Source organism: Hydractinia symbiolongicarpus, chromosome 12 (assembly GCF_029227915.1).
Source record: "Hydractinia symbiolongicarpus strain clone_291-10 chromosome 12, HSymV2.1, whole genome shotgun sequence".
In the NCBI taxonomy this organism is placed as follows: Eukaryota; Metazoa; Cnidaria; class Hydrozoa; order Anthoathecata; family Hydractiniidae; genus Hydractinia; species Hydractinia symbiolongicarpus.
In genome coordinates, this window is record NC_079886.1 from 23,897,672 (window position 1) to 23,910,430 (window position 12,759).

General features: G+C 33.6%; 1 protein-coding gene across 2 annotated transcripts; it reads right to left on the reverse strand.

Annotated features, from left to right (window-relative positions):
* Positions 1–1,761: 1,761 nt before the first annotated feature.
* On the reverse strand, positions 1,762–9,620 carry LOC130621510 (uncharacterized). Of its 2 annotated transcripts, XM_057436811.1 has the most exons (5): positions 8,513–9,620; positions 3,917–4,060; positions 3,141–3,664; positions 2,957–3,028; positions 1,762–2,797 (listed from the first exon to the last, which is right to left on the reverse strand). In XM_057436811.1, the coding sequence occupies exons 1-5, from the start codon at positions 9,000–9,002 to the stop codon at positions 2,768–2,770; spliced, it is 1,260 nt and encodes a 419-aa protein (XP_057292794.1). In that variant the 5' UTR covers positions 9,003–9,620; the 3' UTR covers positions 1,762–2,767. The 2 variants fall into 2 exon arrangements, with proteins under 2 accessions (XP_057292794.1, XP_057292793.1); XM_057436810.1 differs by lacking the exon at positions 1,762–2,797 and having other exon boundaries at positions 2,812–3,028; positions 8,513–9,616.
* Between the last annotated feature and the right edge of the window lie 3,139 nt (positions 9,621–12,759).

Consider the following 12,759-nt stretch of genomic DNA (forward strand, 5'->3'; position numbering starts at 1 on the left):
AAATTTCAGTTCTATATAATTTTTTCCAGGTCAGTGTGCTCTTTTTCACTTGAACGACTGGACCGTTACGTCATTGATACAGATGGCGATTCCTCCGATTAATCTAATTGATTTTGATGAATGATAGGATGAAAGTGGTTGTTGAATAGTCATCCATGGTGTTCATGTGAACAGCTGATGTTGCGAAACCTCTGCAAGCACGGCCCAACACATGAAAACCATCAGCATCAAGGAGAAGATAGAACAGGGTATCATCAACTCATCCATCAATATTGACGTGTCAACTAATGTCGTAAAAGCAAGTCTACCTTTCACAGCTGATCAAACTTCAGGGCTATCCAACAGCAAATACAAAGCCTACAATTAGTAACTAAACAAACTCAACAACCCATGCAACCTGAAGGATAAAGAAAACATCATCAGATCAGAAGCCAAGTTACAACAGCTTAATTTTTTCGACTATTTTAGAAACCTTCCCCCTAATCTTCAATCAATGCTTCAAAAACAAATTGAACATTACATCCCATGGCGGGCAGTGTAGAAGGGAAATTCTGTGAGCGCTCGCTGTCGTATTGTGTTTGATGCATCCCACGCAACTGCTTCCGGTTTTAGTCTGAATGATCTACTTGCGAAGGGCAGAAACAACCTCAACAAACAGCAGAAATTGTCATTCGTTCGTTAATTAGATATGTTGCTCTTCACACTGACATTAAAAAGTTGTACAATACAATCAAACTTAAGGAAGAGGACTGGTGCTACCAACGATACTTGTGGCAAGAAGATTTAAACCCAAGCAATCAACAAGAAAAGAAGATCATCAAAACTCTAATATATGGAGTAAAATCATCAGGCAACCAAGCTGAACACGCACTTCGTCAAATTACCAACCTTTCAAGTGAAGAGTATCCGCAAGTTAATACAATTGTCAGGAAGGATGTTTACATAGACGATTGCATCTCCGGTGAAGCTAACAAAGAAGAAGCCCATCAACGTGCGGATCAACTGGAATTGGTTCTCAAACGCGGAGGCTTCCAACTGAAAGGATATTGGCATTCTCAGAAGAAAAACCACCAGACGCACTTAGTGATGACGAAAAAACCATACATGTTGCAGGGATGAAGTGGCATGTGGAGTCAGATGAACTATGACTAAACATCGGTGATGGTAACTTTGGCAAGAAGTCTCGGGGCAAAAAACCAACTCAGCTAATCAATGTTGTACCATCCAAATTGATAAGAAGACATTGGGCATCAAAGGTGGCTGAGATATTTGACCTTAATGGAAAAGTAGCTCCCATCGTTGCTTCGCTGAAAATTGACTTCCTAGACCTTGTTAAACACAAACTGGATTGTGACGATGCCATAGTTGACAAATTTTGAGATGGTGAAGGAGATTAAAAGTCTCAGATACAATCGTGCTGTCATCCCGGGAGACGCAGTGAACATGGATCTTAATACTATCGATTTCGGTGATGCCAATCATTCCATGATTTGTGTAACCATCTACGTCAGATTCCTAAGAAGAAATGGAATGTACTCAAGCCAACTCATGCTAGTAGGAACAAGAGTTGTTCCAAAGGACCTTAGTATGCCAAGAGCCGAACTTTATGCAGCCCTCTCATACTGGAGAAACTGTGCGTCGATCACTCATACAATGACACAAATTATCAATGAAGTTAACGGATAGCCAGATATTTCTTCACTGGGTCGACAACGAAGACAAGGCACTAAAGAAATGGGCTCGTAGTCGAGTAATTGAAATCAACCGATATCACCATCAAAAGCCAATGGTTTTACATTGACAATAGCAACATGCTTGCTGACGTTGGCACGAGAAGAGAAGCAACGTTAGAAGAAGTTAATGGCCAATCCAAGTGGATCAATGGACACGATTGGATGCAGCTTGACACATCTAAATTTCCAGCTAAAACCGCTCAGGAATTGAAACTCAACGAGTCAGAAGTTTCGGAATTCCAGAAGGAATGTGATTATCAAATTCACTACGTTACAACTAATATTCCTAGTGATGTTTAAGAAAGATATGACTTCTCCAAATTATTTGCTTTTTATTTGAATACATTTTTTCATTGGGAAATTTATTTATTGCAGACTATTTTTCTGCAAACTATATTTTTTCTCATAAATAGAACACACATTTTTGATTGAGGTCAGTCATGATTTGAATGTCAAAGAGCAAACATCAACATTAGCTCAAAACCTAACTTTTGTAACTTTCATTGCTCATTCATTACAATGTGTGTACTTCACCGTGGTTTCACTCACACCACTTGGTAGGGTTTGTTTCTTTCCTTTTGCTTTTGTTTGTCAGCCATTTTGTTTTAAGGTGTGTCCAAATCACTTAGCATAGATTTTGACTTAAACCTTTTAACTTGTATCAGTATTGTTTATATTTATTATTTAATAGTTCATCGGTTAAATTAGTTCCGTATATTTCATTTTTAGTTTGAACATACATCAATGTTACAATCAATTGTCTTATTGAGTCTCTAACCACCCTGTGCACAACCAAGTTTTCACTTTCGCCGATATAGATCACCTCCACTTCTGAAAATTGTATAATGTATATATGCCTTGTACTGTATTCTACTACTGTTGTTCACAAAATATAATTAACATAAAACTATGCATATATTTATTTGTCCTCTGTTTCTTCTTAACCCTAACCTTCTTCAACATTGCCACTCTCTGTATCATCAGGTCCCGCTAAAGATCCGTCAACAGAAATCTCTGTCACTTTTCCATCCTTATTATATTTCTTCATTTTCTTCATCAATATCCTAAATTTATATAAAAAATTGCGTTTACTGTCAAAACCTATTGTGTTTACTTTGTGAGCTCATGTGAAGAACAGAACGACATGGAAAACTATCAGAAAATAAAAAGTCAAATGAGACAGTGCTACACTCTGCATTTGTGTAGCACGTGACCAAACTTACCAATAATATTTTGCCACATTGATGCCATAGACTCCTGGGGTCTTTAACTAAGGATATCTGACCAATTTCGACCTAAAATACAAAACTATCCTTGTAAAACATACGGCGATAAAAAACGCGCATCTACAATCTACAATCTTTGATTATTTGAAAGAATTTTTTAACCGTTGCAAAGATTTTATACCTTGACTTGTTCTTTCGATTTAACGCCTGGACCTCCTCCAAGATACATTTGTCCAAATATATCCATATTGTCGAAAATATTTTCAACTAAAGTAGAGGCGTACACTTCTCCGCAGTCGATTTTAATTTTAATTTCGTCACCACTAAGATGTATAGCGAAAGTGTACCACATATCACTGGTGAAAGGATGCTGAAAGGAGTGCTCCCGTGGCAAGTTTACGGTTGATTCTGCCCTTTTACCCTGGATAAAGTTTATATCGTAGGGGGAAAGTTTTACGCCAAATATAAGATGATCATTTGCATTATAAACACTGTAAACATATTGGGGCTCCTTCACTGGTCCTTTAAATGAAACATGCAAAACCAAATCTTTTGGAGAACTGTCTTGAAATAACATGTGTGTAGGAACTTTTAATACCAAACGCTGCTCTATGTCATTTGCAAATTTCTCTCCTGGTAGTTTCCATGATAACATGTTTTCGTCCTGTCGATGTTCCAAGATGAAAGGTAGTATGTTTATCGTGTCTAAATGCAAAAGAAAAAAAAAGAAAAAAATTGCTGTGAAATCGTTTTTCAAAGATTTTTATCTTTTTCTATCTTTTTTTTGTTGTTGTTAAAAATATGCAAGATTGCTAAGAAGAAAAAAATTATTTTGGAATGTAATGTCAAATTAATGATGCTGACAACAACTTTAATGTCTAACAAAAAGCTAAGAATGGATAAGAATTATGGTAGCATAATTTCATTAGATTTATATCAATTATTTATTTTACACACCTGAGCAATCGAATGTATTACACTCTCTGGCTTGTTCACGCGGACCATGACTAGGTTCTTCTATGCTGCATTCTCTTGTTCTTCGTTGTGTACCAACACCACAAAATTTGTTACATTTCGACCAATTACTCCATTCCTCCCAGCCTAGCTTATAAAAGTTACAAATTTAAGTATAGCTAAACTACCTACTAGCCAGCTGAAAGAGCCGCCGTTGCTGGCAGCTACCATTTTGGCAGACAAACAGATGATAATCATTGGACAAGTAATGTTTATGTGCAGAAGGAGACGAATATTTTACTGATTTATTATTCCCAACCTATTACGTCAAAAATGGCGGGAAATCTGTTAGTGAAGACAGTTTTTAAATTAGTTTTTTAACACGTGAAAAAAACTTTGTGTTAAGGAATATGTTTCTGAAAATCGTCTTTTTTGACTTGTGTATCATATTTACACGCTTATGTTTGTACTAATCTTTCTGTTTCATGATGCGGAAATATTTTTATCATTGGATTATTACAAACTACAATATAATTATAGAATAAAGAAAAATACTAACAAAAAACTTTTGGCACCATCTAATTTATTGTAGCGTATTTCTCAAGGTCGTGTTAATACGCATTAAGTCTCATTTGCTTTCGTGTGGCGGGAATTTTATATTAACGAGATAAAAAGTATGCGTAAATTAATAAGGATAACATCTTCTGCAGAGATAAAGCACTTATCGAAGTTAATATAAACTAGATAAGAATAATAATAATTACGACAGTTAAGTCAAGAAGGATTTTCTTATATGTACAAAACGTTTATATTGATTTAGTATAAATATAACTGCCAATTAAAAACTATAAGTTAAATATAAAACATATTTATTTCATTGTGTTTACTTCTGTTTGAGATCGCTCTGGAATACACACAAAACTTTTCTACCCCCAAAATTAAATTTTTAATATTGCAATTCAGGCAACCAAAGTAAGTCTAGGGAAGTCGAATCTAACTGTCGGCACTTTTTTTCACTGATCCTAGCGATAACTTTTTATAAGAACAAGTGCATTAAAATCTATGTTGGTTCCTTTACTTTCTCTTTAAGAGACTCGAGTTTCTCCCCACAAAAGTCAACTGAGTATGTCTGGAAGATTTAAAAGATAGCCGATTTCATTGTTACTCCGGAAATTCTATAAGTCTGTTACTGATTATTCGTAGGATTTTACCTAAGCAAGACTTCGTTTCTCCACCTGATAACAGATTTGATATTTGTCTCCAAACCAGGAAATGAAGGATAATACGAAATTAAAAAGAAAACACCTCACAGTTGACAGTTTTGAAAATAAAAAATAAATCTGAACAATTTAGATTTAGGTTCTGTCCAAATATAAAAAAACCTTACAAGCCCTTGGTATGCTAACATAATTTGCACATATTTGTTTTTTTTCCTTTGTGTTAAACATTGACGCGCCATTTCCTTTTTTCTACATTTCAGCAGACAACTGTCGTCGCGATTCACGAACTAATCTAACAACGACTACAAAAATATATATTTAACAATCTTTGTCTTTGCCAACTTCTATCTTTCTTCCTTTAGCTGTATTGTTAACATTTATGTGTAGGCAGACAGCCAGCAGGGGTTGTTTTTCCACTGGATTAAGTTCTAATTATAGAGAAGAAAGCACTCTATTGTCGCACTAAACTATTGACTGTAATGTGATATGTTTATGTTTTGAAAGGACATTCAGAACATTAAGTAATGAAGTCGTGTACGTGTCTTACTCTTGTTTATAGTGTATTAGAGACTGTCTGTCCGGTTAGTACAATCTTATTAAACTATTTAAAACATGAGAATGTGATGGCTTATCTCTGTTTCCTTTAAAGGGTTGACAAATTAAACGTTGGCCCCAGACCACAGTGCAACCACACATTTTGACAAATCGCATTCCTCCCAACTGAGTGACATTATATTTCTTTAGCGGAAAGAAAAAAATTAGAATAGAGAAACATCAGAATGCTGAGAAAATGTATATGAGTACTTTAGAAAGATGGTTTTTCTAAAAAACGTTTGAACATAACTTGCCTTTAGCGCTTCTGTCACTTTCTTGATCTATCAGAGTTTAAAGGTGACAAAGGACTCCGGGAAGAGGTTGCGGGTCTTTGATAAGCCAGTAACAAACGCAGAAAACAGATTTTATTTTATTAATTTTGACATAGTTAAATGTTTTTTTCATTTGCGCCAACACTTCTTATCCACGAAAACTCTTTCTTACCCACAACCCCCTTTGTGCGACAAAAGTTATCATTCTACATGATAGATAAATTTACTCTGTGAAATATTTTTGTTAATTGCATAGATAGTAAGCGCGATTGACTTTGCGTAATTGGAATAGCTAACTTATGCGTAACAAAAGTTTTGTAGCAAACAATGTATTGTATACTTCCTTCTAGTTGCTACACAAATTAAAACTGCTTCCCTTTTAAAACAGCCCACCCAAGCTAAGCAACATTTTTGACATTTCCTACATGGTCGCACTCACTTTCCTACCTAATTATGTTAATTATCTTAATTATTCTAATCAAGTTGTTGCTACACCAATGCTTTTATATAATCTTTGTGTGGTGCTTTCTTACTGACTAACTCCTAAATCTTTTTCTTTCTTTATACCATCTGTTTTTCTTACATCATTATAAAAAATATTGATTCATTTTTTAAACAATAAAATTGTCTGGTGAAATGACAAATTAGTTTTCTTTATAAGAACCAAATGATAAGAACATATGGTTTAAATAGGGAAGGGGGGCTTAGAACGAGGACAAGCAGTGTCAACAGTATACGTAGAAGAAATCAACCCGCCTATATTATATTTTTTATCAGTATAGCTAATAACACAACGTATATCTTTGATGGCGGAGAATTTAGTACAAGTTATAACAAAAAGTATTTAAATTTTTATTTTTTATTTTTTATCTTAACTATCTCTAGTCATCCATTTTAATAGTCTTTTTAAAACTTGACAACATCAAAAGTGTTTTCTAATAATTTTTACACAACGTTTTAGCGTCATGGAACGGAATCACAAAAATTGCGTACAATGTGGTTATTTGTTTTGTGGTCGTATTTTAGGTAAAAATTTATCTCTACAGTAGACGTCCGTTAATTCGAATGCTGCTTAATTCGAAATTTCAGTTATTTCGAACAAATTGCTAAGTCCCTTGAGTTTGGTTTAATAAAGTCTTATATTTTGAGCTGCTTAATTCGAACTCCGCTAATTCGAACATTTCGCTAATTTGAAAGTCCCAAGGCTGCATTATGCTCGTTAATTCGAAATTTTGTGTATTGATTAATAAAATGTTATGGGAAAATAAAAAAAAAACGTTTTTATTTTTTTTATTGCATCAATTGTGGCAAAATTTCTTTCAATTCATCAATTAAATTAGCATTTCCAATAAAATGAAGTTTACAAGGAATTTGGAGGCCTTTTCATCGCCAAGCAAACCACGTTAAAAGATTTTTATAAAAAGTTGTAGTAAAGTTATAATAAAGTTATATTAGCATAACATCTTTAAACGTTTATTAAAATTCTTGTTTTTTCTGAACTTCAGATATTCCGAACATTCGTTAATTCGAACAAATAATTTAGTCCCTTGCGTGTTCGAATTAACGGATGCTACTGTATGTGTAAAACGGAAGTCGTTCCCGACATAAATTGGGAAGTATTTTTTAAAAATTTCTTTGCCCGCACGAACCCTTGACTTAATTTTTGTTTTTTCTTTAATGTTTAATTTTATTCTTCTCGTTGTAAAGATATATTTTCCTCCTTTCTTTATTTCTTACATTTTTTAGTGAGGCCATGTATAATTCGTTTACTTCCGTCTTTATGTTTGAAAAATTCGATTATTGATCCACGCTCTGAATATTGACAAAATAAAAAAGACATTGAATTTTTGAAACCCATTGCATAACGAGAATATATTCACCACGATGTGATCGTTTGGAGTCATTCGTTCAAAAGCATTCTCTGCATAGTTTAATATATGACGTCAAATAAAATATTTTGATTTAAAAATGGATTTTTGTTTTGACGATTATAGCTCCCTTGTTAGTTATATAGCACATTTATATTTCAAACCAAAGGTTGTAATTTTAGCTCAAGAATTTATTCAGCCATTTATTTACTCATTCAATCACTCGGCGGCTAATTGGCTCTTTTTTTATTTTTCCGTTTTTGCATTTGTTTGACATATTTATGTGGCTTTCAGTAGCTAAGGTAAACATCCCATTTTTACAACGAGACAATTTCGCATGACAGTTCGTTCATCATTAAACTAAAATCCCATTTCCTGGAACAATTTAAACTTGAATTTGAGAAGGGTATATTCACCATATTCATAATAATAAAAAAAGTTCTATCTGAAACTTCAGCTCGTATATTCAGTGTTTATAAATTTTAAAAACTTTAAATCCGTGTTAAGATAACGGTATCAACTACTCGTGCTCGCATTTTAAACTGAATATTTAATATGTATTATAATAATTATAATCGAATTAATTACAATATATAAGATAAATAAAAATAAGAAAATTAAATAAATAAGAAATTAAACACTTACCTAAAGATTGTAGTATGTTTCTTTCTGTATCCTCGTAAAGAAGTTCAGCAGCGCCAAAATAGTCATCATATCTTGCTACTAGCTCTGTAGTTTCTCTTTTATGTCCAAGAAGCAGTACATAGGATTCGTCCACTTCAACATAAGAATAACAGGATCGTCTACCAGCGAACCCTTTAGCAGATACAACGAGTTTTGAACCCATACTAACAATGGACAGACTTTTACGCTTATGTAAACACTTCAATAATTCCCAGCCTTTTAAGACGTTCATCACTTCAAAAGTTGCTGCGTGGAAGATATTTTGTCCAGGTATTGGAGTAGTGAATAAAATTCTAGCAGATAATACAACATTTGCGTGTTTCGTACGTTCCTCTAAAGACATGGGGTTCCATTTTCGATTTATCAAGTAAATGCATGCCAGATTGGTATGAAGTATGGTTGAAAACTGCAGTATGGTCAGTAGATTTGATAAAATTGTATTTCGGTACATTGTCTTTTATTGGTTCACTATAAAATTTGAAAATTAATGTAAAACCACACACGACTGTTCTGCGAAAGTTTATAAACAAATAAATAACAACGCTAGTAAACAATAACAACAACAACAACAACAACAACAACAACAACAACAACAACAGCAACAAACAGGTACAACAACAATCAATCAAAGAATTAATAATGACAACAACAACAAAAATCACCAGCAAAGACAACTGTAAGATAAGGAGACCGTTATTATAAATACTTTTTTCCAAAAGTCTTATTAACTCCGATTAAAATCGCAAAAATGAAAAAAATAGCATTCAATTCAACGTACAGTCATTTGTTTTTTTCTTTTTCGAATGATAACAGAAGATATATTTAAAATAGGAATTGCCTATAGAAAGAATATGACTTATCTCTTGATGTCATTTATTAGGTGATTGACTTTTTTTGCCAACGCAAAGCTATCAAGGCTGGATATTGACATCACCTTCCTTTAATTATTTGAGAACGTTCAATGATGGCGCTTTTGTTCAAAAAGCATTGCAATACATTTTCTTGGTGAATTTTCCAGATTATTTCCTTGAGTTATATTTTATTACCAACGGAAATTTTCACAGGGAACAACATATTTTTTAGTATAGTCAACTAGAGTTAGCCCGTGAAAACATCCACAGGATTCGCCTGTCACTATTTACAGCTAACACCTGACAGACGGAAAGTCGAGTATCATATCGTAGACTAGACGTTAGTCCGTTGCGTCCAACGCCAAAGATTCGCCCATCGAACATATCTACCATGTGCTATTTTTTACATAAGTATTTTGCATGTCTTTAGCATAGATACAGACGATCAAAATACAGGTATTTTTATGTTACTTTCATTTAGTTTCTTTGTTATGCACACTAAACTTTGTTACATCATGGGGTACCTACTACATTTTTCGTTGACGTGCAGAGTGGTCTTGAGTTTTTTATGCTTTAATAGCATATCTAGGTTTAGTTATTTAGGACCAGATAGTATCGTCAATAAATGTAAAAAAGGCTAAATGACGACCCATCCATATTGAACAGTATGACGAAACGATTTGTAAGCATAGGAATACATTTTGTATAATGTTAGGAAACTTGATGTCACATTTGAAAGACCAATTCTCTTTTTGGAAAAACGAATGTCCTCCCTCTTTCCTTATTACTGAAGGTAAAAACGCAGGTTTCACAATTCATATTTAGCTACTTCCCTGTGATCTTTATTGAGCGTGTTTATGTCTGAAATAAGCCTAGCTATGATCTTTGTTTACTCAACCCTCGCATTGCGTCAGTGTATTGAGAAGAAATTCATATCTGGACTATGCTTTGCATCATAGTTTATAAAAGACGCCGTTGAAACTCACTCAAAAATGATTAAAAAGTACAAAATGATTGTTGATGGAATACAAGTCAAGTACCAAAATAAATGCGTGTCGGTGAAGAAATACAGAAAAAAAAATGTGGAAATGGAAAGATATATAAATGTCATCTTTTGCAACTTGTGCGGTCAGCTCACCTAGCTATCATACAGTGTCACCGCAAATTGCAATTTCACTTTCTAGCGAACTGACTGTTTGACGGCTATGTTTCCGATGACAAATCGTAGTTCTTAGACAACAACAAACAAAGAAAAGAGAGGTGATTTAGTCTAAGATTATTTCTGTCTTTGCGCACAGCAGTTGGATAGTAATAAAAGGAAATTACAAAAAATAACCATCACTTGATAGTTTTGTTGAGTAATACACAAGCACTGTAAAAAATTATTGTGAAATAATATTTTGTCGCTGGCGTTTGAGTAGAATAAATCATTTTAAGATAACTCTACAATTACAAACGATTTTCACTAAGCAACACTAACCTTATTATCACTCTCAGGCTCAATTTAAACAATCTAAATCATTCGAAATATAGAAAATCAGTTTTTTCATTACATTGAAACAAAAAAACGTTTAGGGTCGGAGGATGAGTAGTATAGCTATTTACTTACCTTTATTTTAGAAAAAAGTACATATCTCAAATCGGCAAATTGGTTATATATAATTTTTTATATAAAATTTTAGGCTGAAATGTAACACATGTCTAGCTGTGATCTGAAATTATGAAAACGTTGGAATAATACCTTTCATGGGACCTTCCCACATTAAAAGCATGACACACTGCTTCACAGAATTAAAGGCAAGACAATCATTGCCAAAGGAGCAAATGCATCAAGAACTCTTGACTTTAAAACGGATAATAAAAAACCAAACAATCCCGCGAAATTAAGTTGTCATTAAGAAAATCGTGTTTTTGTTTATTTCCATGACATTACTGAATGTTATAGCTTGCTTTCATTGCGGGAGGTAATGCCTCCTGTCACTAGTTAAGTTAATATAGTGCTAACACAAGCCAAACTTTTTTTGCACGAGGCAGAGACACGTGGGTTCATTGTACCGCATCCAAGTTGCATTTTTGTTACACAAGTAGCTATTTTGCTGGAACTCTTTTAATACCTAGCAGCCCCAGTAAGTACAGATGAATCAGTATAACTAAATTTGTTTTCGTGACCTCGTTTTAAACAATAAAGATGATTAAGCGGTGACTGGTTTTCTCCACCACAAACGATTTCATGAAATGAAAAGGTTATATTCATGTATACAAATCTCCGGATAAAAAAGGTTATATTTTTGTATACAAACGTACGTAGCGTTACTTTTTAAAGATTTTACTGTTTGTGAAATTATAATTGATTTGTTTGATTTAATTTTAATAGAAAAATGATATCATTTCCGTCATAAAAGATGTTTCACGTGCGCAAAGCACAAAATATACTTACAAATCTTGCCTGGATCTTTCTATTCCTCAACGTATCGTACAAATACATGGCACAACTTTAATGTATCGCTTTATTCTTTACTGTTCAGCTTGATTGCACTCCTGTCATGTATAATTACTTACCGTGCACAAACATTTCGAGTCACAATTTAGAGCATCAATCAAGCTGAAGAAAAGTTGATAGGGGCAAAGTACAGTGGAATTTCTCTATCTCAACTACTCTCCATCTCACACTTCACTCTATCTCGAACTAAAGTCTCGGTCCCTTTAGAGATAGAGAAATGTTCGTTCTGGCACAGTCGACGTCGACCAAAGGGAAATTCCCAATAATGTTAGTAATCAACACAAAATAATATTAAATAATATTATTACATGATGTCATCTACCAATCACCAACACATAATAATATTAATCATTAAATACTAACACATAATAATATAAACGAAGTCATATGACGTCATGCGCAATAGTATATATTCATATTATACAGAATATGAGTAAAAATTATTATGACCGTGCCAGAAAAATTGCTGATTGAAAAAAATATATATAATAATGTCCAATAATGATTATCTCATAATACCTGATCGAATAGTCCGTGCTAATTCATGGACATTAATGCTAGTACCCGATCATTTAAAGACACAGGAAATGTGTGACCAAGCAGTTCGCGAATATCCTTATATCATCGAATATGTTCCGGATCGTTTCAGAGCCATGGTTAAAAAATAAAGCATGACGATTGAGTATTGTGATGAATGTAGAATTATTCTCGATAAATATGACAGATGCGAGAAGTGTGGACGGAGGCTAATTATTTATGGAAAAATGCTGTGTTGGCAACACTATATCATGTGGCTCACCTACAACGGAGGAATATGTCCTTGTAAAAAGCCCTAGTTGAACTCCAATTTCCATAAA

Coding starts and splice junctions, on each gene's coding strand:
- LOC130621510 (XM_057436810.1), bottom strand. CDS start 9,002: ATGTACCGAAATACAATTTTATCAAATCTACTGACCATACTGCAGTTT. Junction 4,061..8,512: donor AAACATACTACAATCTTTAG/GTAAGTGTTTAA, acceptor TTTATAAGCTAG/GCTGGGAGGAATGGAGTAAT. Junction 3,029..3,140: donor AATCGAAAGAACAAGTCAAG/GTATAAAATCTT, acceptor TTTGTATTTTAG/GTCGAAATTGGTCAGATATC.